Genomic DNA, 23,738 nt, shown 5'->3' on the forward strand with positions numbered 1-23,738 from the left:
ATTTGCAGAGAATGAAAATGCCTGTGAGAGTATCTTGTTGTGTGTTTATATTTTGCTTAATAAAGTTATGTCATGTGACTAGTGGCTTGAGACCAAAAACTGAGCAAGCATCAGCTGCCAAGAATATGGCTTTTACTATTTTGTGATAATGAGCCTCGAAGGCTCCTGAGGAGTGATCAGAATTTGATGTTAATCTTCAGTTCAAATATTCCACTTGAGTGTGTTCACTTTCAACACTGTCATTTCCCGCCTCTCTTCTGAGGTGTTAGGGAAATCAAAGGCCTCATTCAGTTTCCAGCTGGCTGAATATGTATCCCTGTCCCCACTTCTTATTCTCACTGAAGCTGCTGAGTGAACTACAGGCAGTCCAAACCGGGATGCAAACATGATTGATGAGAATGTTCTTGCTCCTGGAAATCAGGTGATAAAACTCCAAAATTTGGTTCATGCTTTGTGCAGGTAACCTCTGGGGAGCAGTACTGGATAATTCTTATATCATTACCTGCTTTTCTCCCTCTGTGGGCATGGAATTTGCTTTTACAGCATACAGAGCTTTTAATTCAATGTAATTTGCTCTTTTGTCCCTCTTGCTTAAGTCATTATTAGAGCATATAGGGTGTTTTTATCACATAAAGCCACATTATTGTTTCTTTGGCATACAGGAATGGCTCAATCAGCTCACTCCTGAGATTATTCAAGGCAAGTTATACTCTTTGGCCTTCTCTGTTGTTGCTGGTATCTCAGATTGATGAGCACATCTGCTTTCATGCAGCTAGGTTCTTCAACTTTTTTCAGTAGAACTCCAAAGTTGTGTTATACAGTCCTTCATGTTTAAGATGTGTCTCAGATATGTGGAACTACAAGGAAGAAAAATAGCTCCATAAAGCTGCTTCCACAGCTTGCACACGTGTATTGTGCTGTCATTGAACTAGTACTTTTTTACAGGTATAAATACAGTGAATCCTCTTGTGTGGACTGGACATCTGAATTCCAAGTACAGCAGGTAGAAATAAATTTGCCAAAATCCTGCTGCTTTCTGCAGTGTGTATCATATGAATGTCTCAGTTGTTAGTTCAGAAAGAGGCATCCCAAAAGATTTATAAAAGCACACTATTAAAACGAGAACAATAGAAGCTACATAACGTGCTCCTGCATTGCAACAATACACCTTTCAACATACTTTGAAATCTTTACATGCTTTGGTCCTGCTGTCATTTTGCTAATAATGCAATACACTTTTAGGCACAGCGATGGATATTGCACTCCACAAATCTCTGAGCTTTGAAGCTTAACAAGGGTAACAGTAACAGCATGAGGGAGAGGGGGAAGCATCTCTTTTGGAAGCAGTAATTGTACTGAATGCAGTGCACAATACACAGTGTTACAATTACACCATCACATTGCTGCATGGAATGGCATCTCAGGGTAGCAGTTTTGAACTCTGTATAAACATGCTGCTTTTCTAAAGATGCAAACAATGGAAAGGACAAGTTTGCTCTAAACAGAAGTGGTGCTTGTTTATTGTTTGAAGTTTCTGTAAGGGTGATTGGTCCAGAAGATACCACCATGTGTCAAATAACATGTTTTTCTTTCTTCTCACCTTCCTTTTTGACCTTTTTATATTAGCCATAAGAGGATTGATTGATAGAGCTTTGTCACTGTTTCAGTTTTATCTAAAATAATGCAGCTCAGGTTTGAAACAAAACCATAGCTCAAGTACTCATTTATATTGAAACTCTTCCAGAAGAAAACACTAAAAAATTCTTTTGTATCAGTAACAAGATACAACAGAGCTGTCTTAAAGGAAATATATTCACACAAAGAGAAATCTAGAGAGAGGTGAAGATTTTGTATACTTTTGGCACAAACATATACCAGTCTATAGAACCAGTGTGCTGTGGTGGTTTGAATGTTTGACTACAGCTCTGGAGAACAGGATTCAAACACCCCTTGACCATAGAAACCAACTGGGTGATTTTGAGCTAATCACAATCTCTCAGCTTCAGAGGAAAGCAAATGCAAGTCCCACTGAACAGATCTTGCCAAGACAACCCTGTGATAGGGTCACCGTAAGTCAGTAACAACTTGAAGGCACACAAGAACAACAGCAGCAATATGTCAGTCTAGTTATGCTAGATCCCACAGTTTCACCAAGAGCTTGCACTAACCTCATTACTGTTTGAGTAAGATAGCAGGTTATGTGAGCACAATAATTGGTTGCACTAGGGACCACACCAACACAATTTCTAAAATTCATAGAATCATAGAATCGAAAGATACCACAAGGGCTATTCAGTCCAACCCCCGGCCATCCAGTCCAACCCCCTGCCATTCAGAAAGACAAATCAAAGCACTCCTGACAGGTGGCCATCCAGCCTCTGTTTAAAAACCTCTAAAAAGCTCTACATTCCAGGGCAGCATATTCCACTGTTGAACAGCTTTTACTGTCAGGAAGTTCTTCCTAATGCTTAGGTCAAATCTCTTTTCCTGTAGTTTGAATCCATTGAACCGTGTCCTAGTCTCTAGAACAGCAGAAAACAAGTGTACTCTGCCCTCAATATAGATTCCCTTCAAATATTTACACATCACTATCATGTCAACTCTTAATCTTCTCTTCCTCAGGCTAAATATACCCAGCTCCCTAAGCTGCTCCTTACATAGCATGATTTCCAGACCTTTCACCATTTTGGTCACCCTTCTCTAGGCACTCTCTAGTTTGTTAGTATCCCTCCTTGAATTGTAAGGCCTAGAACTGGACACAGTATTCCAGGTGAGGTCTGACCAAAGAAGAATAGAATGGTGATATTAGGTGGGCGGGGGGGGGGTGTGGCCTTGATACATAGAAACACCTTGTCCCTCACCAGGAACCACATCCGACAGACGTCCTATATCGAGTGTATTTACCTGACCCTGAAGGCTAGGGACAGTCTAGGGATCCTGCTAGTGTATCGGCCACCCCGTGCACTAGCGGACTCCCTTAACGAGCTGACACAGCTGGTCGCGGAGCTGATGCTGGAGACACCCAGGCTCCTTGTCCTGGGTGACTTCAACATCTCCCTCACGGCCAGCTATGTTCCACCCGGTGCAGCTCGCGAATTCATGGATACCATGACGGCCATGGGCCTGTCCCAGCTGATAGAGGGTCCTACGCATTGTGCGGGTAATACTCTTGATTTGGTCTTCTGTTCGGATGCGGAAAATCCGTGGGCGGAAATAATTAACATTTCCCCCTTGTCATGGACGGATCATTTCCTGGTGGAGGCAAAAATCAAGGTCTCTACCCAGATCCCTCCCGGGGGTGGTGGACCTATTCGGATGGTCCACCCTCGAAGGCTGATGGAACCTGAGAGGTTCCAAGAAGCCTTAGAGGGGTTCATGGTTGGAAGTGACGGCGATTCTGTTGATGTCCTGACTGGTATTTGGAATACCGGTCTTTCGAGGGCTATACACAGCATCGCTCCCAAGCGCCCTCTCAGGCCCGCTTCCAAATGTAAGCCCTGGTACACGGAAGATCTCCGGGCAAGGAAGCGGGAACTGCGACGGCTAGAGTACCGTTGGCGGAAACACCTTTGCTTAGACGACAAGGCTCTCCTAGTCCAACTGTTAGAGGACTATGGAGAGGCAATACGAGCAGCAAAGAATTCGTTCTATGGTGCTCGTATTGCGTCCGCAGAGTCGCGTCCGGCAGAGTTGTTCAGGGTAGTCAGGGAGCTCACTCAGCTCCCTCCCGCCCTGAACCAGATCCTTGAACCTTCTAAGGCCTGCTGTGACCAATTTAACGACTTTTTTGCGGATAAAACCTCTCGGATAAGCGAAGGTCTTGATGCCGACATTCAAGCAGAACCTAGAGTAGAGGTATCCAGAGCCTCCGTGGACTTTATTAAACTGGATCAGTTTGAGCTGGTAAGTACCGATGATGTGGACAAGATCCTCGGAAGTGTTCGGAAGACAACCTGCTCTCTCGATCCCTGTCCCTCGTGGCTTGCGGCCCAGGGGGGACCGGCGGTAACCTTGTTGTTACGCCAGATTATTAATACATCTTTGAGGGAGGGCCAATTTCCATCAGAACTTAAATTGGCCATTATAAAACCTATTTTAAAAAAGCCCTCCCTCGACCCCCTGGTTTATAATAATTATCGGCCAGTCTCGCTGCTGCCATTTTTGGGAAAGGTGATCGAGAGGGCGGTTGCAATCCAACTTCAGGCGATCTTGGATGAAACGGATTATCTGGACCCATTTCAAACTGGCTTTCGGACGGGTTACGGGGTTGAGACGGCCATGGTCGCCCTGGTCGATGATCTCCGTCTGAGCATTGACAGGGGAAGCGTGTCCCTGTTGGTGCTATTGGACATCTCAGCGGCTTTCGATACCATAGACCATGGTATCCTTCTGGGGCGCCTGGCAGAGGTGGGAATCGGGGGCACTGCGCTCCAGTGGTTCCGGTCCTACCTCTCTGGGAGGTCCCAGATGGTGCAGCTGGGAGACGTGTGCTCCGATGAGCGGACCCTTAAAACTGGGGTCCCTCAAGGAGCCATTCTGTCTCCCACGCTATTTAACATTTACATGAAACCGCTGGGAGAGATCATCCGGAGACATGGGGCGCGGGGTTATCAGTACGCTGATGACACCCAAATTATTTTCTCTATGTCTCCGACTGATGCAGTGACTGGGGATGGCGTCTCCCCTCTCGTGGCCTGCCTAGAGTCAGTAATGGGCTGGATGAGGGAAAACCGACTCAAGCTGAATCCAGAGAAAACGGAGGTACTAGTGATAGGTTCCCCTGGTCCAGGAATGGCGGTGGTTCCACCTGTCCTGAACGGGGTCACGCTCCCTGTGAAGGACTCCGTGCGCAGTCTGGGGGTGCTTCTTGATTCGTCGCTTCACCTGACTGCTCAGGTGAATGCGACGGTCAAGAACACCTGTTATCAGCTGCGGCTTATTCGCCAGCTGCGCCCATACCTGGCCCAGAGGGACCTAGAAACCGTTGTACATGCTCTGGTAACCTCGAGATTGGATTTCTGCAATGTACTCTACATGGGGCAACCCTTATACCAAACCCGGAAACTACAGATGGTGCAAAATATGGCAGCCAGGCTGGTCACTGGTGTTTCCAGGACCAGCCATATAACACCGGTGTTGAAAGATCTTCACTGGCTGCCTATTCGTTTCCGGGCCCAATATAAGGCGTTGGTGATTACCTATAAAGCCCTAAATGGCTTGGGTCCAGGATACTTGAAGGACCGCCTCTCCCCACATATTCCGTCCCGCACCCTCAGAACATCCGGGCAGCTAATACTGAAGGTGCCTGGGGCTAGGCTTACTTCTGTCGCAAGACGGACATTTTCCATCGCCGCCCCGGCCCTTTGGAACACGCTGCCCGTCGAGCTCCGCTCGATCACCTCCCTGGCCCAATTTAAAAGGGAGTTGAAAACCTTTTATTTCCAGCTAGCATTCCCCGCATAAAAATCCTGTAGGCCTCCCTCCTCTTCCGTGGCTATGAGGATGGGCTACTGGGGTTTTAGTTGGTTTCATTTTAATTGTATTCTTGTATATTTTATGATGTTGTTTTTAATCATTGTATGTGTATTGTAATTTTTTTGTAAACCGCCCTGATCTATGGAAGGCGCGGTATATAAATAAAAGCTTTATTTATTATTTATTTAATTCCCTTGATCTAGACACTACACTCTTATAGATGCAGCCTAAGATCATATTGGCTTTCTTTAGCTGCTGCAGGACAACAGACTGACATCAGGACAGAGTATGAAGAAACAAAATGGTTCTCATTGGGCAAAGGGGTCAGAAAGGGCTGCATAATTTCACATTTATTCAACCTATTATATCATATTTGCTTTTCTGTGCTAAGAATTCATCTTGTTTATTTCTCATGCTCTTTGAATTAGTCTAGACACATCTAAGAGCCCATTCCCACTTACCTGTAGATTCAATTCCTGAACCACATCCTGAAACCGGTTCAGCAAACACAGTGGTTTCCACTAAGTTTGTGCCAGTTTCAGGATTCCTTTCAGGAATCAAAATGCCTGTTTTGATATAGACTTCTTTTGACATGGCAGGAGAGGCTTCCCCAACCTCTCCTGCCATACCTCCCTCCGTCCTCCCTCCCATACCTCCTTCTCTCCTTCCCTTCTTCCCCCCTTCCTCTCCCCCATCTCCTCTTTCTCTTACCCTCCTTCCCTTTTGCCTGGGGGCCCCACCAGTGGCAGTGGTGGCAGGGGCTGTCAGGGCTCGCCATTGGCCTTCTCCTCCTCCTCACTGCCCGGCTTCTATCTCCTCAGCCCCAGTAAGAAGTAGGCCAGGGCGGAAGGAGAGAGGCAGCAAGCCTGGAGGACATTTGAGGACAGGGGCAGGTTCCTTCTCCGCCGCTTGCTTCCATACTTCCCGCGGAGGGCGGAGAACTCTGCCGACCGTGGTTCTTTGGACGTGCCTCCATCTGGCATGCCTCTGTCCTCAAACAACGTCCAGGATGGAGGCACATGCAAGGAGTCCTGGCAGTGTGAAGGAACAAGGCATCTTGCACATGCCTCCGTCCTGGACATCATTTGAGGATAGACAGCCCCCGCTGCCGCCACCACGGCCTCCAAGCAGAAAGTAAAGAGGGAAAGAGGGAAGGAGGAGGAGAGGAAGGAAGGAAGGAGGGAGGGAGGCATGGCCAGGACGGAGAGGGGCTGCCAGGGCAGAATCAAATCCAGCCTGGGTTCCCACTGGGCTGAATTGATTTATTGTCAAATAAATCGATTCAGCCAAAAAAGGAACAGGATAACCCAGCTCCTTTTAGACACGGGTTAAATGAGGGAAAACTATGCCCCCCCCCCTTAGGAATCGATTCCAGATAGTGGTTTAAACCCAATCGTGATTTGACACGATCCAATTTAAACAATAGTGGGATTGGAACCTTAGACCGTGGGCCATTCCTCCTAGCTGGCTATGAATATTTCAGGTTTTTTCCTCCCATTGTTGGGCTCTTGTATTATTTGCCTTGTTCGCTGTATAAAAGTCTATTTTTTTCCAGCACTTGATGAACTCCAGCCCTGAGGAATCCCTCCCCAATATAACTCAGTTTAAAGTCCTCCTGATCAGATTTTTCAGACATAGCAAAAATGTCCCTTCCCACACACTTAGGCAGAAAGCAAAACCATTTCTGCAACCATTTTTATTCTAACATAGTCCTCTCAGAATCCCAGCTGTTATGTACCTTTTAATTGGAGCTATGTGAGCAGTTATCCCATTAACAGTTTCATCCAGAGCTCTCTTTCTTGGACAGTTATCCTAGCTTATTATTTTATTTTATTTAACTTTATATATATTTTCCCTGTCCCCCAAGGCAGCTTACAAAAATATTAAAACAAGAGAAAGCTAAAACTCCAATAAAAATGTTAAAAACCTTATTAACTCTCAAGTTATATTAAAATGCTATTAAATTACAAAAGGGTAAAATTATTTTAAAATATAACAATAAAGTGAAAAATACAGTACACGCCCCATGAAACGTGACCCCCTGCAATCAGTTAATCCCGAAATGCCCATACTAATAGGAAGGTCTTTGCCTGGTGGTGAAAAGATTGCGAGAGGTGGATCGCCTCCCATGGTAGGGAATTGCACACCTGGTAGGGCGGTTTGTAACTGTCCTAGTGTCACTTTTTGACTAGTTTGCTATGTCTGTCAGTTTGTACTGTACAGATCAATGGTTTTCATTAATTGGTCAAGACAGTTCAGAAATGTTACAGGGAAAATTTTTAATCAGTGCCATTAAATTCTACCATGGGAGCAAGCAGTCTCTCTCTCTCTCTCTCTGTATATGTGTGTGTGTTCCTCTTTCTCTCGCTTTCATTTGCCTTAACTATAGTGGATGTGACTGTAGGTCCTTTCATTCCTGATTCAACATGTGCAATAGCTCAGTGGTCCTAAAGGTTGACAAGAACTTTGTGGTATGTTGCTTTGCAGACAAAAGCCAGGTTAGTCTAAATTTAGAGCCTCGGAAAATATCTTTGGTGACAGTTCAAAAGCCTTTGACATTACAGAAAAGGTGCAGGGTATTTCAAGTTACAATTATATTTTCATGCAACTATACTAAGAAGTAATATAATGCTAGGACTTCAAGATCCTTAGGGAAATGAAGCAAGCAGCAAATTTAGAATGAACTTTGACAAAAGACAGAGTGTCTGCCTTACATTATGTTTCCCCTGAGGACACTCCAGTTTAGTTGGTCTCATGGTGGAAGTCTTTGAGAGTGAAATAGTTTAGAATTAGTTCTTAAAGTCTTCTTAGTTCCTGTGCCCCACATATTCGCACAAGCAAACATTTACTACGTAATGTTACATCTGCAAGTTTTATGCCCAATAACTTCTCTGATATTTTTCCATTCTCTCACACTCTCATATTCACATACACACACATTTGTTCACACTATTCGTATGTGATAGCCATATACACACGTTGCTTGGACCCACTGTTCACCTACCACTTTCACACACGGATAATATTTCCTCATGCATCTGAGCAATTGAACAGTATTATGAGACTGCTTCCTGGTTTCTTTTCTACTCCAGCCTTTGTCACCAAGAGCACATAGTCCTATTCCTGGGCTTCAAAAGCTGACAGGTTTTATTTTGGGGGTTTTAAAAAAACATCCAAGATGGTGGCATGGTGATAAATATTCCTTAATGCTGCTGCAGTTACTAATGACAACTTATTGGAAGCTAAAGCTCTCAGCAATTTGCTTTGGATGGTTCAAAAATATATGTATTCTATATTCACATTAAATCACTGTTGATTTTAAGGCAGGCATTCCTAAAATTGACATGGTTTATATGCTCTATTGTTGATTTTTTGGATGTTCATTGAGAAACTCCTAAAATCTACGTGTTCTGTCCTTTCATTTGATACTTCACTCATTTTCTATCTCCATGGTGCACTGTACCTTAAAAGAATATTACTGTACTCACTTTACATGATGATGTGTTTATTCAAATAAAAACTGTGTCAAGTGAGGAGGTTAAGCCTAACAACATTTACAATACAGGCAGATAACATGTGGACCTCCAGATGTTGTAGGACTCCACCTCCCATCATTCCTTATCACTGTTTATGTTGGCTAGGACTGGTGGAGTCTAATAACAGCTGGAGGGCAAAATGTTCTCCACTCCTACTTTACACATATTAAGATGTTTCTCCAACAAAAAAAAAACCCTTTATCCCCTGTGAAAAACACTTTTCCCCTACTTGAAAAAGATACCATCAGTGCAATGCCAGAATAATCGTGCTGGCTCCCATGTTTCTCTTTTCTCACTCTGGTGCTGAAGGTTACACACACATAATTATTTTATATATTATTTATTTATTAGATTATTTTTATCTCATCTTCTGCCGTAGGATCTCAAGCTGGTGTACAATTACACAATATAAACAATTTAAAGCAATTTCAGCTAAAAACAAAATAATTTAAATAGGATAAAAACATATCAAAAATATCCTCAAATGAAAAATACCAACAAAATGAGAGAGCATAATATGGCCATGTACATGTACAATAAAACAGAGGTTAGGCCATGGTTTAATTTGGAGCATGAAAGAAATCAACATTATCACCAGACTAGCCTCCATACAATCATAGAGTTGGAAGACACCTCAAGGGCCATGACGTCCAACCCCCTGCCATGCAGGAAGACACAATGAAAGCACCTCCGACAGATGACCAACCAGCCTCTGTTTAAAGACCTTCAAAGAAGGAGACTCTACGATACTCCAAAATTAGGCATTCCATAAATAGAATGCCACAGCCAAGAAGGCCCTCTCCCATGTCTCGACATGACGTGTCACTCCCACTAGTGAGGGAGGGCCACTCTGGAAGGTATATATAGGAAGAGTCACTCCTTCAAGTATTGATGTCCCTAGCCATTTAGGGCTTAGAATGCCATCATCAACACCTTGAATTCAGAACAGAAGTGAATTGGCAGCCATAATTGATGGTGACTGGTAAACTTTGTGCATGTGCCCTTTTATAACAACTTTTTAAAGAAATAGCAAAACACAAGTGTGCTGTAGTGATGCATGTCTCACAGGTCTGCAGCCCCACCTATGCCCTTCATATGTCCCATATGATTTTCTTGTTTTTGAAAATAACAACACCCTCCTACCTCTTTTCTTGGTCCTCCATTGTGTAGATTGAAGAAGTTCTCTCTCATGCACACAGAGCTTTATCACATTAGCGAAATCCCGCAATAAAACAGGAGTTAAACAAGAGTTAAGTTAAATTTGAATTTAAACAGAACTTGCAAATTCGGAAAATTTATCACATAATTGCTACTAAAACGAAATAATGTGAAGTTAATCCACAGTTAATGCGAAGGAAACCAGCAGCTTTTTAAATTTGGTTTGTTCCGACTTTAAAAAGCTACTGGTTTCCTCCACTTTGTGTTCGGATTAACTTGGTGTTATTTCACATTAACTGCAACATCATATGATAAACTCGGGGCATTTCCAGGTTATCTTCACGTTATATCACGTTATATTCACGTTTAACTCCCATTTTCCTGTGGAATCTTGGTAGTGTGATAAACTCCACACAGAGAGATAAACATAAATACATCTAACTATTTATCACGGTGCTGCAACTGTGGAATTCTGACATCTTTCTGGTTTTTAGTTGTTACTGGTTGGCCATGGAATCTGAAGGAATAGTTCTTATAGCTTCTTATTTACACATGTTTTGTTTATTTTGTTAACTTTTCTGTTTTTAAATATTTTTATATTGTTTTAATTGTGACTATTTTAATTGTGTTTTTTTAAATTACACTATCAATTTCCTTTTGTGAGCCGCCTTGAGTCCCACACCGGGAGAAAGGTGGCATATTAACAAAATAAATTCATGCAGTAGGTCCAGGCCAAAGTCAGAATTCACCAAGCACAGTTGCCTCGTGTGCTAAACACTTATTTCTAATAGTTGACAGTATGTATTTTACAGCCAAATTTAGGGAATTTAGCCATGGAACCATTCTTCACTCTTGAGTTTCATTGCAGACTATGCCATTTGTAATGAATAACATAGCTCACTGCTGTATTTCATCACTGTATCCTAACAAATCCTCCCCCATAATACAATAAAGTTGGTTCAGGTTAGAAAAATACCATCATAAAAACTGAGGCAAAGAGACATGAAAAGAAAAGAGCAATCCTCTGTGAAGACATCAAGTGACCTAGAACAATATCATGTAAAGATTAATGGAATTGGTGAGGTGAGAATGAAATTGATTGAAGGATATCATTTTGGATACCGTAACAAAGTAAAACCTATCCTCTTGAAAGCTTTTGTTCCCAAAGGAGAGGAGAGTTGTAAGCTGTAGTGCAACATGCTTCTGATTATGCATACCAGTTTGCTGGGATAACCAAAGGCTAAGAGCTTTAATGTAGGTCTTCTAGACCCACAGCCAAGACAGAGCAATAAGAAAGCAATTTTCTCTCAAACCTTTGGAATATTGAGGGAATCAGTAAAGTTCAATTGTCTTGGTGAAAGGACATAGTGGAAACAAGTGGCTTCAAAGTCACAATTTTTTCATCTCCTTTAAGGAACTTGATTGCACAGAGAGCATTTAGCCCCTCAATAATTTATTTACAAATGTAACTGAAAGTTAGACCATCTTTAAAAGGACACAGAATGGTTCAGACAAGAGATATGTTAGCCCCATTTAAATATTTGAAGGGATGTCATATTGAGGAAGGAGCTAGCTTGTTTTCTGCTGCTCCAGAGAACAGGACCCAGAACAATGGATGCAAGCTACAGGAAAAGAGATTCCACCTCAACATTAGGAAGACCTTCCTGACAGTAAGGGCTGTTCGACAGTGGAACACATTCCCTCGGAGAGTAGTGGAGTCTCCTTCCCTGGAGGTCTTTAAAGAGAGGCTGGATGGCCGTCTGTCGGGGATGCTTTGATTGTGAGTTCCTGCATGGAACTGGTTGGACTGGATGGCCCTTGTGGTCTCTACCAACTCTATGATTCTATGAATAGGGGATTGAATCAGTTGTCCTAGTAGTGTCATAGGTGAAATAATATATGATAAAATAAGGATGCCCTAAAAATGTCCAGAAAAACTAATAAAACAATGAATAGAAAACTTAAACATCAAAAATTAAGGTATGAATAATACAATATCTGCAGCACCAGATGAAGACCTTTTTGTTCAGCCAAGCTTTTTAAAGAACCTAAGACCTTTTAATGTGTATGGTCTTCTGAGTTTTAATTCTGTTGCTGCTGGTTTCATTTTTCGGTGATTTAGCTATTTATTATTTCACAATTTTATATTGTTTATTTAATTTTTTTTTACATTTATTTATTATTAGCTATCAGAGAAGTTTATGCTATAGGTGCTGTAGGCTGTACCTCAAAGGAAAGAACTGGCAAAAGCATCTCTGAGTATTCCTTGTTTAAGAAAACACTATGAAATTCACAGGGTCACTACAAGTCAGCACGCAACTTGAAGGCACATACACATATGCACAAGACATAGAAATTTTGCTAATAAATAAATAAATAAAAATTGAAAAAGAAATAAAAATTCAACAGAAAGTGAACAAAGAATAGTAACATTTCAAGAGGAAAGAGGAAGACTGCCTGAATGACCTGATATATGGAGATTTGCTGCATAAATAATCTTTTTCCATTAAGGTTGTTTGGTTTCTGTACCTGTCCAAGAAGTCTCTACATACAAACTGTTATGCTGACAGAACATAAAAAGGTTATTCTGGTTTAGAATGGTCATTTGCTACATTTGCTAGAGACCTTTGATACTATAGAGCCACTCCCACAGGTAAATAACAAGCAAGAAAACAGAAAAATCTCCTTCCATTGACTTTTTATTGTGGCCCTCTTAATGTCCAAGTTTTGTTGTTGTGTGCCTTTAAGTTGTTTCCAACTTATGGAGACCCTTATGGGCCCTCCAACTTATGGAAACATTAATCCTACCTTGGCATTTTCCTTCTTGATCTTCTGTAATCGTTCCAGGTCTTTGTTTGTTTCATCTATAGCATTGTATCATCCGCATATCTTAGTTTGTTAATGTTCCTTCCTCTGATCTTCACTCCTCCATACTCTAAGACTAAGCATGTTCTGCATATGATATTTTCAGCGTACAGCTTCAATAGATAGGATGATAGGATGCAGTCTTGCTTGACCCCTTTGCTGATTGGGAGCCATTCTGTTTCCTCATATTCAGTTCTGATGGAAGCCTCTTGTCCTGAATACAAGTTATGCATTAGGACAATTAGGTGTAGTGGGACTCACATTTCTTTGAGAGCATTCCATTACTGTTCCCGGTTTAGGTGATCAAATGTTATGCTGTAGTCAATGAAGAACATGTAAATTTATTTTTCGAATTCTCTGGTGCTTTCCATTATCCATCTTATGTTTGCTATGTGGTTCCTAGTGTCTCTTCCTTTTCTGAATCCAGCTCACATCTTTGGGATTTCTCACTCCCTATATGGTAGGAATCTTTGCTGCAGACATTTGAGCATGCCTTTGCTTGCATGGGAAATTAGTGCAATGATCCTGTAGTTACTGCAGTCTTTTGTATCATGGATGGGAATGTATATTAATCACTTCCAATCTGTTGGCCACTGTTTTCTTTTCCATATTTGTTGGCAAATTTTGGTTAGGACTGGACTTGATTCTGTCTTTGTGGATTGTAGTACTTCTTTTGGTATGCCATCTGTTCCTGGTGCTTTATTTTTCTCTATTGCTTTGAGTGCTGCTTTTACCTCACGTTCCAAAATTTCGGGATTTAGGATTTAAATGGGATAAAATTGGATTTAGGCAATAGATCAAAATTTCTTTTCACATACACTGTTCTTTTAGCTGTCTTTGTCTCTGTTTGTTTTCTGTGTTAAACATCAGTACATATTTCTGAAATGATACAATTAATACCTTCTGTATGGAGTATCCACACAAGCATGAGAAATGATTGCTGCATCAATTAGCAAGGAAGCATATTATTTAACAAGCTTCTAAACTATTTAAAACTAATTGTCCCTTCCATTAGTCCCAGTAGGAAATAGAATTTGAAAGCTGTGTTAATGTTTCTTTGTTTTTAATGTATTATCAGTTTTTCTTCACTATGATTATAGCTTGTTACAGATACACCCACCCTTTTCTCAAAAGGGCACTATATTATAACTGACAAAACTCTCATCATTATCACAAATTATTAATTAATATACTCAAATTATTTTGTCCTTCACTTTAACAAATTTCCTTTTTATTCTTTCAACAAAAAAATGCTAGCCTGAAACCAGATTATCTCTCAACTTGGCTAAAGTAGTCATCTCCCAGGTCTTCCTTTATTTATCTTGATCAGTTCAAACCACCCACTGCACTGCTGCCAAAATTTTTGACATTTCTCTTAGCTTTGTCTATAATATGCCCTCCCATAAACCCCTACACCGGCTTTCTGTCCAGGTCCTGCTGAAATGTCTTGTATTTATTATCAAAATCCATACCTTTTCTTTCCAGAGACAATCCTGCCATTAAGCAGAGTGATGCAGCCAGACACTTCAAGCTAAAGATTTGGAATGTCATTAACACAGATCAGATTCTGGGATACCTTGCCTGTGACCTTTGCTTGCCCAGTATTGCCAGTTGAAGGCCTTCTGCTCCCAGAAAAATTATGCACTTCATGCCAACTTTTATGCCTCTGACAGTATTTCTGTGATGCCACTTTCCTTACTTGCTTCAAATCTTCCAGAAAATATCTATGGCGGGTTACAAACGGCCCTCAAGGGGCCATTTTCCCGCCGCCGCCATTCGCTGCGTAGGGAAGCCCCAGTGGCCAGACCGTGAGGCTTCCCAGCGCAGCGAAAAAGGAGCGCCGAAATGGCGCTCCTTTTCGAAATGCAGAAGTGGCGCCGCGAGGGGCGGAGCGTGCCCTCGCGGCGTCACTTCTGCTGCGACACGTCTGGACGCACAGCGTCCAAGACGTCAAAATGGCAGCGCCCATGTGGATAGGTGCCGCCATAAAGTACGCGCTCTGTGCGTACTGGAAGGAAGGGCCGTCAGGAAGGCAAGAACCTTCCTAACCCTGATACGTCCCTTCCTAACCCTAGTACACGCAGAGCGCGTACTTTATGGCGGTTTATAACCCGCCTATGAACCTTTTAAAAATGCCTAGTCCCAAAATCCCATTGGAACTATGCCAAAATAAATATAAATGCATACCTCCTCCCCTTCCATAGCCTTCCTTAGTGCTCTCTCTGTATATCTTTCTGGCTTTTTTTTTTTAAAGCTCATTTTTTAATCATTATTGGGGCTGTACAGACAGCCTTCAGCTTTTCTACATATTATCTTGCTGCAGAATATATTCATTTAATTTCCATCTATTATTTGTTCTTTTAAAGCTTATTCAATTGAGTTGTGATCCAATGGCTGTTTAGGACTGATTTCCATTTTTTGCATATCTTTTATTAAATATGTTGAGACAAAGAACATATCTATTCTTGATGGTGTCTGGTGTGGTTGGGAATAGAATGTAAATCCTTGTGTGTTGTCTTACAAATGGGGCCATACATCTATTAATGATAAATCTTCTATTAAGTAAAAAAAAAATGAGTTTAGTAATTTGCCCTGTAATTTTTTAGATTTTCTTTTAGATGATCTGTCCCTTTCTGGTAGAACTACCCCATTGAAGTCCCCTGCAAAGATTATATTATCGTTGCTCTTTTGTTTCTCAAAATCTCTTTAGTTTTCCAAAGAAACCTTCTTTTTTTCACCTGGGGCATATATGTTAATTAGTGTCCCTTTTTTCCCCTAATAAGCAAATTTCCACAATTACGTATCTACCCTCTGAGTCTTTACAAATTTTTCTTGCTGTATATTTCTTATTTCTGTATGTTGCCACCCCACCTTTTCTTTTATCTGCTGTTGAATAAAATATCTGGCCCTTTTTTGTATTTTGGATGTACTTTATTTCTTTTTCTTTAATTTTTATCTTTTATCTTTTAATCATATTTGACTTTTTCTAACATATGAAAGATCTGTCTTCTTTTAAATTTATTATTTAGACCTTTTACGTCCCATGAGCGTATTTTGTATTTCATTCTAATGTTGTTCTTGATATGCATTATATTGTTATCTACTCGTTGTTTTGTTTGATGGTCTCTCTTCATCTTCTTCTTCCTCCTCTGACTGTTCTTTTGGCTCTTGGTCTGATTCTAGGTCTGACAGATCTTGAAATCAATCTTTTTTTTTTCTTTGTCATTTCCTCTTTCCAGTTGTGTTTTCAGAATTCCTGATGTTTTGTCTTCCAAATCTTCATAAATATTGATTTTGGAAGGTCTTTCTGTATCTTTATCTTCATCATCTTCATCATCCTCTTCTTTCCTTCTTGTATTTATCTTTTGTAAAATTCTTTTGCCTTATCCACTGAATTGATCTTTCTATTTTTTACCATTTATATTGAATATTCTATTTGTTTAGTGTAAGGAACTTGTATTTTTCTCTGTTTCTCAGAATTTCTGAAATCTTTAAAGATCTGTACAGTATTTGATTTTCTTCTATCATGGGGTTTTCCCTGACAATTTGTTTATCCTTTATTCTTGTTCCTATAAAGATGATTATAATATACCATAGTAATTTTTTTTCTTTTGCTATTTTGGAGTTCAATCTAAATATTTTCTCTATATGAGAGTCCAGTAATTCTTTAGCCATATTCATAAATTTTGATATGATTCTTTCAAATAATTGTTCATAAGTCTTTTCTGGGAGGCTTTGAAAATTAATGCATCTTTCCCTATAACGAAGTTCATGACTCAGCAAATTTTTAGCTTCTTAAGAGTTGTCTCTTTCTATTTTAATTGTCTTTTCTCCAACACGGTTGTTTTACATTTAATTTCCTCCAGTTCTTTTTTCATATCTCTCATGTCTTCTGAGAGCTTATCAATATTTTTAGCCAAGGTATTAGATTCCTTCTGTAAATCTTACTGAAATTATTTCCTGAATTTATTAATTGTTTAATGTGAATCTATATTTTATAGCCTTAAACTCAAGATGTTTTCTCTCTTTCTTTCTCTTTTTTATATATTTTTGTGTTTGTTTTCTTAATATAGTAGCTTACTATTAAGTTCTCCAAATATATTGGGTTAGTTAGTTTAATAAATTAATTGAGTCCATGTCTTTCTAGCTTTTAAGCACATTCTAATAGTGATCTGCCTCTCCCAAAAACTGCTTTTGTAGAGTTCAGTATACATAGATGATTCTCTTGTCTTTCATTAAAAAAATACAGGTACATAATTAATGTATGTAGAAATAGAAAGTACAGTTGGCCCTCTGTTTTCGTGGGAGATCTGTTCCAGACCACCACCACCCACAAAAACATACAGTATATTCAAGAGCCCCATTGAGAATAACGCCCCCATTGAGAATAACAGAGGTTGCCTCTCCTTGAATAATCAATAATGAAGATCTCACGTCTGCAAGAAAGGAGAAGTGACTGTACTAGGATGCTACAAGTATCTGGAGACTGTCAGAGTTTGTTGCATCTCTGCATGCTCTCAACTCAGAAACTCATTGAATCGCCTTGCAGTTCAGTGCCTGTTGAAAGCTGAGCCTCCCAATATCAAGCAGTAAAGATCTGGGCCTTCATGGCAAAAATACCTCCAAATGCTGTACAGCACTTTTGGCAGCCATTCACCTGTACGAGGGAAACCTAAAGGCTGGACTCAGAAGAATATTTCAGATTAGGCTAAATGTATCCTCTGTCCTGATTATTTCAGCTATGGGAAAACCTAACCTCCTCCAGTCGGGTTTGCCTCATTCTGGTTTCTGTTTCTTGGACACACTAGTATGGTTGAACATTCTGAACTGGCTTTTTATCTATCTGGTTGGATCTTTCTGCAAAGGCTTGCAGAAATGCCCCCTTAAACTGCATCCACACTGCAGAAATAATCCAGTTTGATACTATTTTAATTACCATGGCTCAATGCTGTAGAATTCTAGGATTTGTACAGTGCGCCCTTTTTTTATGCGGGATCCCCCAGTGTAAAAAAAAAACACGTATGCTCGAGCCCCATTGAAAGTAATGGGGCTCGTTAATGTGGCGGCAGCACAGTGGTGCAGTGGCACGCACGCTATGAGCACACACCCCATTAATCTAAATGGGAAATGCCGCCTCATGCGCTCCCGCGTGGCTTTCATATACTATATGCTGAAAGCCGCATATATTATATCCGCGTATGACGCGGGCGCACTGTAGTTTGTTGTGGTACCAGAACTCTCAGATAGAGAAGGCTAAATGTCTCATAAAACTACCATTCCTAGAATTCCATAGCACTGTGTCATGGCAGTTAAAGTAGTGTCAAACTGGATTATTTCTGTAGTGTTGGATACAGCTTTAAATCATATGCATTGTGGTCTACTGTATCTGGATATTTTATATGAAGGAAAAGCACAAAAGACAATCTCTCTGTTATATTTGCAACTACACTCGTTGCTCCAAATTCACTGGGGTAGGGGCATAGGACCCCCGTGGATGTGGAAAAACTGCAAATAACAAAAACCTATCTAGGAATCTCTAGGTCCTCCCGTGCAACTCTGTGGTCAACATCTGCCAGAAATTGACTATAGAATTGTGCTAGAGGAGCCACAAATAGTTTGTGGAGTATTCTCTCTAGGAATATCTAGGTCCTTCGGTGTGACTTTTGGTTAAAGATGACCATAGAGTTGCACTGGAGGATCTAGATGTCCCTAGAGAGAACATAATAAAATGTGAATAATCAAATCTGCAAAAGCCAAAGCAGTGAGTGTGGAGGGACGAGTGTACTTCACTAAATTTGGCATACTTAACTGATTTGTTGTTGCTGTTGTTTTTTAGATTGATGTGATTATAACTTTGGGTGGACTTGGAGGTCGGTTCGACCAAATCATGGCAACTGTGGAGACTCTCTTTCATGCAACTAAGATAACTCCTTTTCCCATCGTAGTTATTCAGGAGTGCTCCTTGATATACCTACTGCAGCCTGTAAGTAAAATTAATCAGTTTTTAAAAATACCTTTACATTGTCTGAAATGTATTCCATTTTGGTTCACTGTTCCTACAGGTGAGCCCTACATGGGATACAGTTGTTGGTCATGGTAATGCATAGAGATTCAAAAATGCCCTGTTCTCATGGTATGGTGCCTTCAAAATTGTGCACAGAAAGTCATTTTCTACTAAGTGAAAATAGGAAAAATTCATATTATTGTGATTTGCAGAACTGATAAATTGGATTTTATAGAGAGAGAGAAGGGGGAAGGAAGAATGATAATTTTGACAAAGTTTGAAATTTACATGTAGTTTACACATAAGCTTTTTGCTCTCAGAATGGCAATGAGTTTAGATGATTTTGGACGACGCTATTTAGAACCTTTTGGTCATCATTGCAATTATATCTTTAAATGCAGTGCTTTTTACTTTTGCCCACTAAATAGCAACTAAATAGCAACTAGTTAGAAGTGCCCAGTTTACAACATAAAATGGATACTTATATTACCTAGCTTTATCAGAGCATGTAAATGGTTTTTTAAATACAAGAATAAAAGTCTGTCCGGAGAGATCATTTTAAGCTATCACAAAACGACTAAAAAAATTCAGGCTCACTCTGCCTTATTAATAATAATTGGGTGTTATGTGCTGCTGTTTAATTTTAGAATGCAAGGCACCTATTTTCGCTTAGGGAAAGTTGTTTACCCACCTCCTTTACTCATGTGATAATTGGTGTTATAATGATATATTTTGTTATGTTCCTTGTTAGAGATAGGGGGTTAGTAGAAAAGCGTTTAGTTCATCATTAATTGACTAAAATCTAATTCAATTACATTTATGTGAGGAGGGGGAAATTAACTACAGGTTGAGTCTCCTTTATCCAAAATGCTCGAGACTGGATGTGTTTTGGATTTTGAATTTTTTAAAAAAATGTGGATTTTGGTATGTTTGTCAGCCACCCACATCTGCCTTATGGAATTAATGACTTGGGGTGCCACCCTGATAGAGGTGGATAGCTAGAGATCTGTTATACAGTAACCAGGTCCCTTATATAAAATAAAATGGTGTATATTTGTGGGCTGCATAGAGACATGAGAGATCTGATGCTGCAGAGAGATGTGATTAGAGAGAAAAAAGAGCATAAAAAATAGAGTGACCTTTCTGATGACTTGTGCCGTGGCAGTAATAAAGGAAGGCAGTGGGAGGCAGGCTGGAAGTTGCTCTCTCTAGCTGCATCTCCCTACAGCCCACAAATACTACACCATTTTATTTTATGTAAGGGACCTGATTTCTGAGTATGTGCCAGCCACCCACTGTCTTGTGAATGAATAACCAGGCGCGCCTGATGCCAATAGCTGGAAGGCTTCATGGATATCTCATACAATAATCAGATCACTTATGGGAAGGGAGTAGCTAGTGAATAGTTGCCACCCCTCCTTGTGACACCTCAGATTTATTGGATGTTACAGAACGGATGTACTGTGGAATAGTTCTTGTTGCATATGTGGCCTGTCAAGTGATTGACAGTGCCAGGAAGGCAACAGAAAAGGCATATTTCATGGAGTCCTGTGCTCTTGAGTTGTGTTTGTCTCTCTGAGTCATGGGTTGGGGGGAGGGATGGGGATCTTGAAACTTTTAATGCTTTTTTCTTTTAATTGTATCTTGTTTTATTGCTGTAATCCACTTGGATTCCTCAAGATTAAGTGGATGATTATTATTATTATTATTATTATTATTATGCATTGCATACCCCTGCTATGCATTATTTCCCCTTGTTCCTTGAGAGATGGAAACTTCAGAGTAACTTTTGCAGCATCAGTTTCATTGAATAAAATTAAAGTGTATGTGACTTGTAATTTTTTAAAGAGAAAAATGTGTCTTACATAGAATGTACTGGTTAAGAAAATAAAAATGCAGGTTACAGAAATTGAAAGCAGAACAACCCAGGATCAGTTTCTATCTTGTGATGAGCTGATTGTCTAGAAAGCCTGTTTTAATTGGCTTTTTAGATGAAAGACTGCTTAATGGGCAGTGGGTGTTTCCTGAATGTGCTATATTCTACTTCTCAAGAAGTATTATGGGGGGGGGGGGGGGGAGAGTGCATTTGCTTTTATTTTAAAGCTCCAACTAGGGACATTTTGTTTGAAGAAATTCTTAATGGGCTCAGTTATTTGGTCTGTTCTTGTTTTAGAAAAGCAGAATTGTGGGATAATATCCTCACTAAATAATAATTACAGTAATATTCCGTGAGATCAAAATGAATCATTAATAGTGTAGAATCACTCTTTATGTATTAGAGGCTTCATGTAACAACCCATATCCTATTATGCTCAAAATTCCACTAATGTCAATTACTGTTACCCTAAACCTCATTTGAAGAACACCAGCCCCTCTAGAGTCATGTTTATCATTGCTTGCGATAGTCAGAATGAATGGTTTAAAGTTTCATATACTTATTTTCTCATTTTCTGCTATTGTGCTTCTGAGAAGTACAGAAACAATACATGCTATGCACTAAGCATAAATTATATTTTATTTGTAAGTTTTACAGCAGTTTGAAGTACAAGGTAGTAGGATTTATGACAGAGAAATAAGAAGATGGCCAAGAATTAATGGGGCATGGGTTTGATATTATATTAAGTTCAAGTAATATTTCAATAAAGGAGGTGGAGGAGGAGGAGATCACTGTGATGCTTCTGTTTTGCGCATCCCCACCACCACCACACACACCACCTTACCAAGACTTACCAAGGAAGGAGTCACAGCAAACACCTGATAGCCAGCCAAGTGCTTCTCCTACCTAGCAGGTCAGTTTGGGTTCAGAGCAGGAAGAGGAACTGGAGGAGAGGCCTCCCAGTCCTAGGGAAAGGTGGAGTCTCAGACAGCTGACCCAGACCATTCCCCGCAGATGAAATGAGAGTCTTCAGTCAAGGCATCAGGCGGAGCAGAGCTGTGGAATGCTGTCCCTAAATACTGCCTGGGATTTGGGCATTGGTTGAACATGCCAACTATAAAAGGAAGTTATAAACACCAGATACCTTGTTCAGTACCCACCTCCTTCTTCCTCTTGACAGCTTACATTGTGAAAGTGTGTCTAACATTCCCTGAATGGTTTAGCAAAGCTGCTACAGCTTAATCTTTGGAATTCTCACTTTGATGAATGGCTTTCTTGGCACTGAATACCTTTTGCTTCTGTCAGCGGTTACTGAATCTTCGCTTCTAACTGACAACAGCTTCTTGACACTGGATAACATTTTGCTTCTGTCAGTTGTTACTGATTCCTGGCTTCTGACTGAGGACAGTTTGCTGACTCTGGGCCTCCAAACCTTGTTTGCAGTTAAGAGCAAGACAGTGTGTATGCAGTCCTACAGTTCTCTATTGGCTATGGAGACTGTGTTGCAGGAGAACCAGACTCAGAGAGCAGGTGAAGCAACACACTGTTGCAATAGCTGTTCTTCAGGCCCAAGAAAATTACATAGAAGCCCAAAAAGCCATTATTTCCAACTTGATCTAAAAATAAGTGTCCTTTTGCCCCACTTGAAAAATTTAATGGTGCTGCAGATAAGTTTCCAGCCTTTGTAGTGTGAGCTCTATGTGCAACTCTGCCCTGATGATTTTCCTAATAACCATATCATGGTGGGGGTTTTGATCAGTCTGCCTTCAGGTCCTTCCACCAAATGGAGAACCCCTTGCAGGCCAGTTTGCTATTGGTAATCTATACAGACTTCACAGCAGAGTTATGGTCAACCTATGAAGATTCTCAGAAGGCTGCAGTTGCCAACCATCATTTTCAGCACCTGCACGAAGGCAGAGAACCTATGGTCACCTGCACTACTGCCTTCTGTGTCTTGAGTCAGGATCTGCAGTGAAATGAGGCAGCCCTGACAGACCAGTTCCAGGCAAGTCTAAAGGGTGAAATAATTGGCCAGAGTTGCGCATCCAGGAAGCCTTATGGCCTTGATCAAATTATGCCTGAAAATCAGCAGTTGTCTAGAGAGCTGCTAACATAGCTTTCACTCAGCTACTTTCCAAGGTTCCAGTACTGCCCATCTTAAACTCCACATCCTGGTTCCCCTATTATCCAAAACCCAAGACTAAATAATCCATGCACTATATGGCCATGGCTAACAGTAAAATAAAAGAATCACCAGTGGTAGGTGGATCTTTACCCTCACTGTGCATGGCCCATGACATTTCACCCAGGCCTGTCATGCTTCCAAGAGACAATAACTGTTAGCTGTACTATGAGAAAAAGAGTACTGACAAGATTCTTTACTATGTGTTTAACAAGCACACCTGTGATGGAGATGGGACCAAAAGAAAGAACTCCTCTCAAAATTTTAGAACTTGGACAGGCCTAGGTAGAGAGATACAGTCTTTCAAATAGTCTGGAACCAAACAATACAGGGCTTTATAGGTCATAACCATCACTTTGAATTGTGTCTAGAAATGGACTGGTGGAGCTATTTCAACGAGGTGTTATTTCTTCCCTGAAAATCCTGAAGGCTTATAGGGCCTTCAGGTCTTTGACAGCCTGGCCACAGCATTTTGCATTTGCTGATGTTTCTGATCACTTCTCAAAGACAGCTCCATGTAGTGTGTGTTACAGTAATCCTAATGAAAGTAACTAAGGCAAATGCCGCTCTAGCCAGAGCTGACATCTCAAGGACTAGATGTCATAGTTTTGACTGTCTACATGTGCTCAAAGTCACCTCTGA

General features: G+C 40.6%; 1 protein-coding gene across 5 annotated transcripts in view; it reads left to right on the forward strand.

Annotated features, from left to right (window-relative positions):
- Positions 1 to 23,738, forward strand: part of TPK1 (thiamin pyrophosphokinase 1) — a 388,541-nt gene that overhangs the window by 230,283 nt on the left and 134,520 nt on the right. For all 5 annotated transcript variants that reach the window (XM_089532522.1, XM_089532521.1, XM_089532523.1 and 2 more), the window contains one exon: positions 18,871 to 19,017. In XM_089532522.1, the coding sequence (XP_089388648.1) occupies positions 18,871 to 19,017 (147 nt within the window). The remainder of the gene's footprint in view (positions 1 to 18,870; positions 19,018 to 23,738) is intronic.

Source organism: Sceloporus occidentalis, unplaced genomic scaffold (genome assembly GCF_023333645.1).
Source record: "Sceloporus occidentalis isolate IW3139 unplaced genomic scaffold, rSceOcc1.0.p SCAF_7, whole genome shotgun sequence".
Taxonomy (NCBI): Eukaryota; Metazoa; Chordata; class Lepidosauria; order Squamata; family Phrynosomatidae; genus Sceloporus; species Sceloporus occidentalis.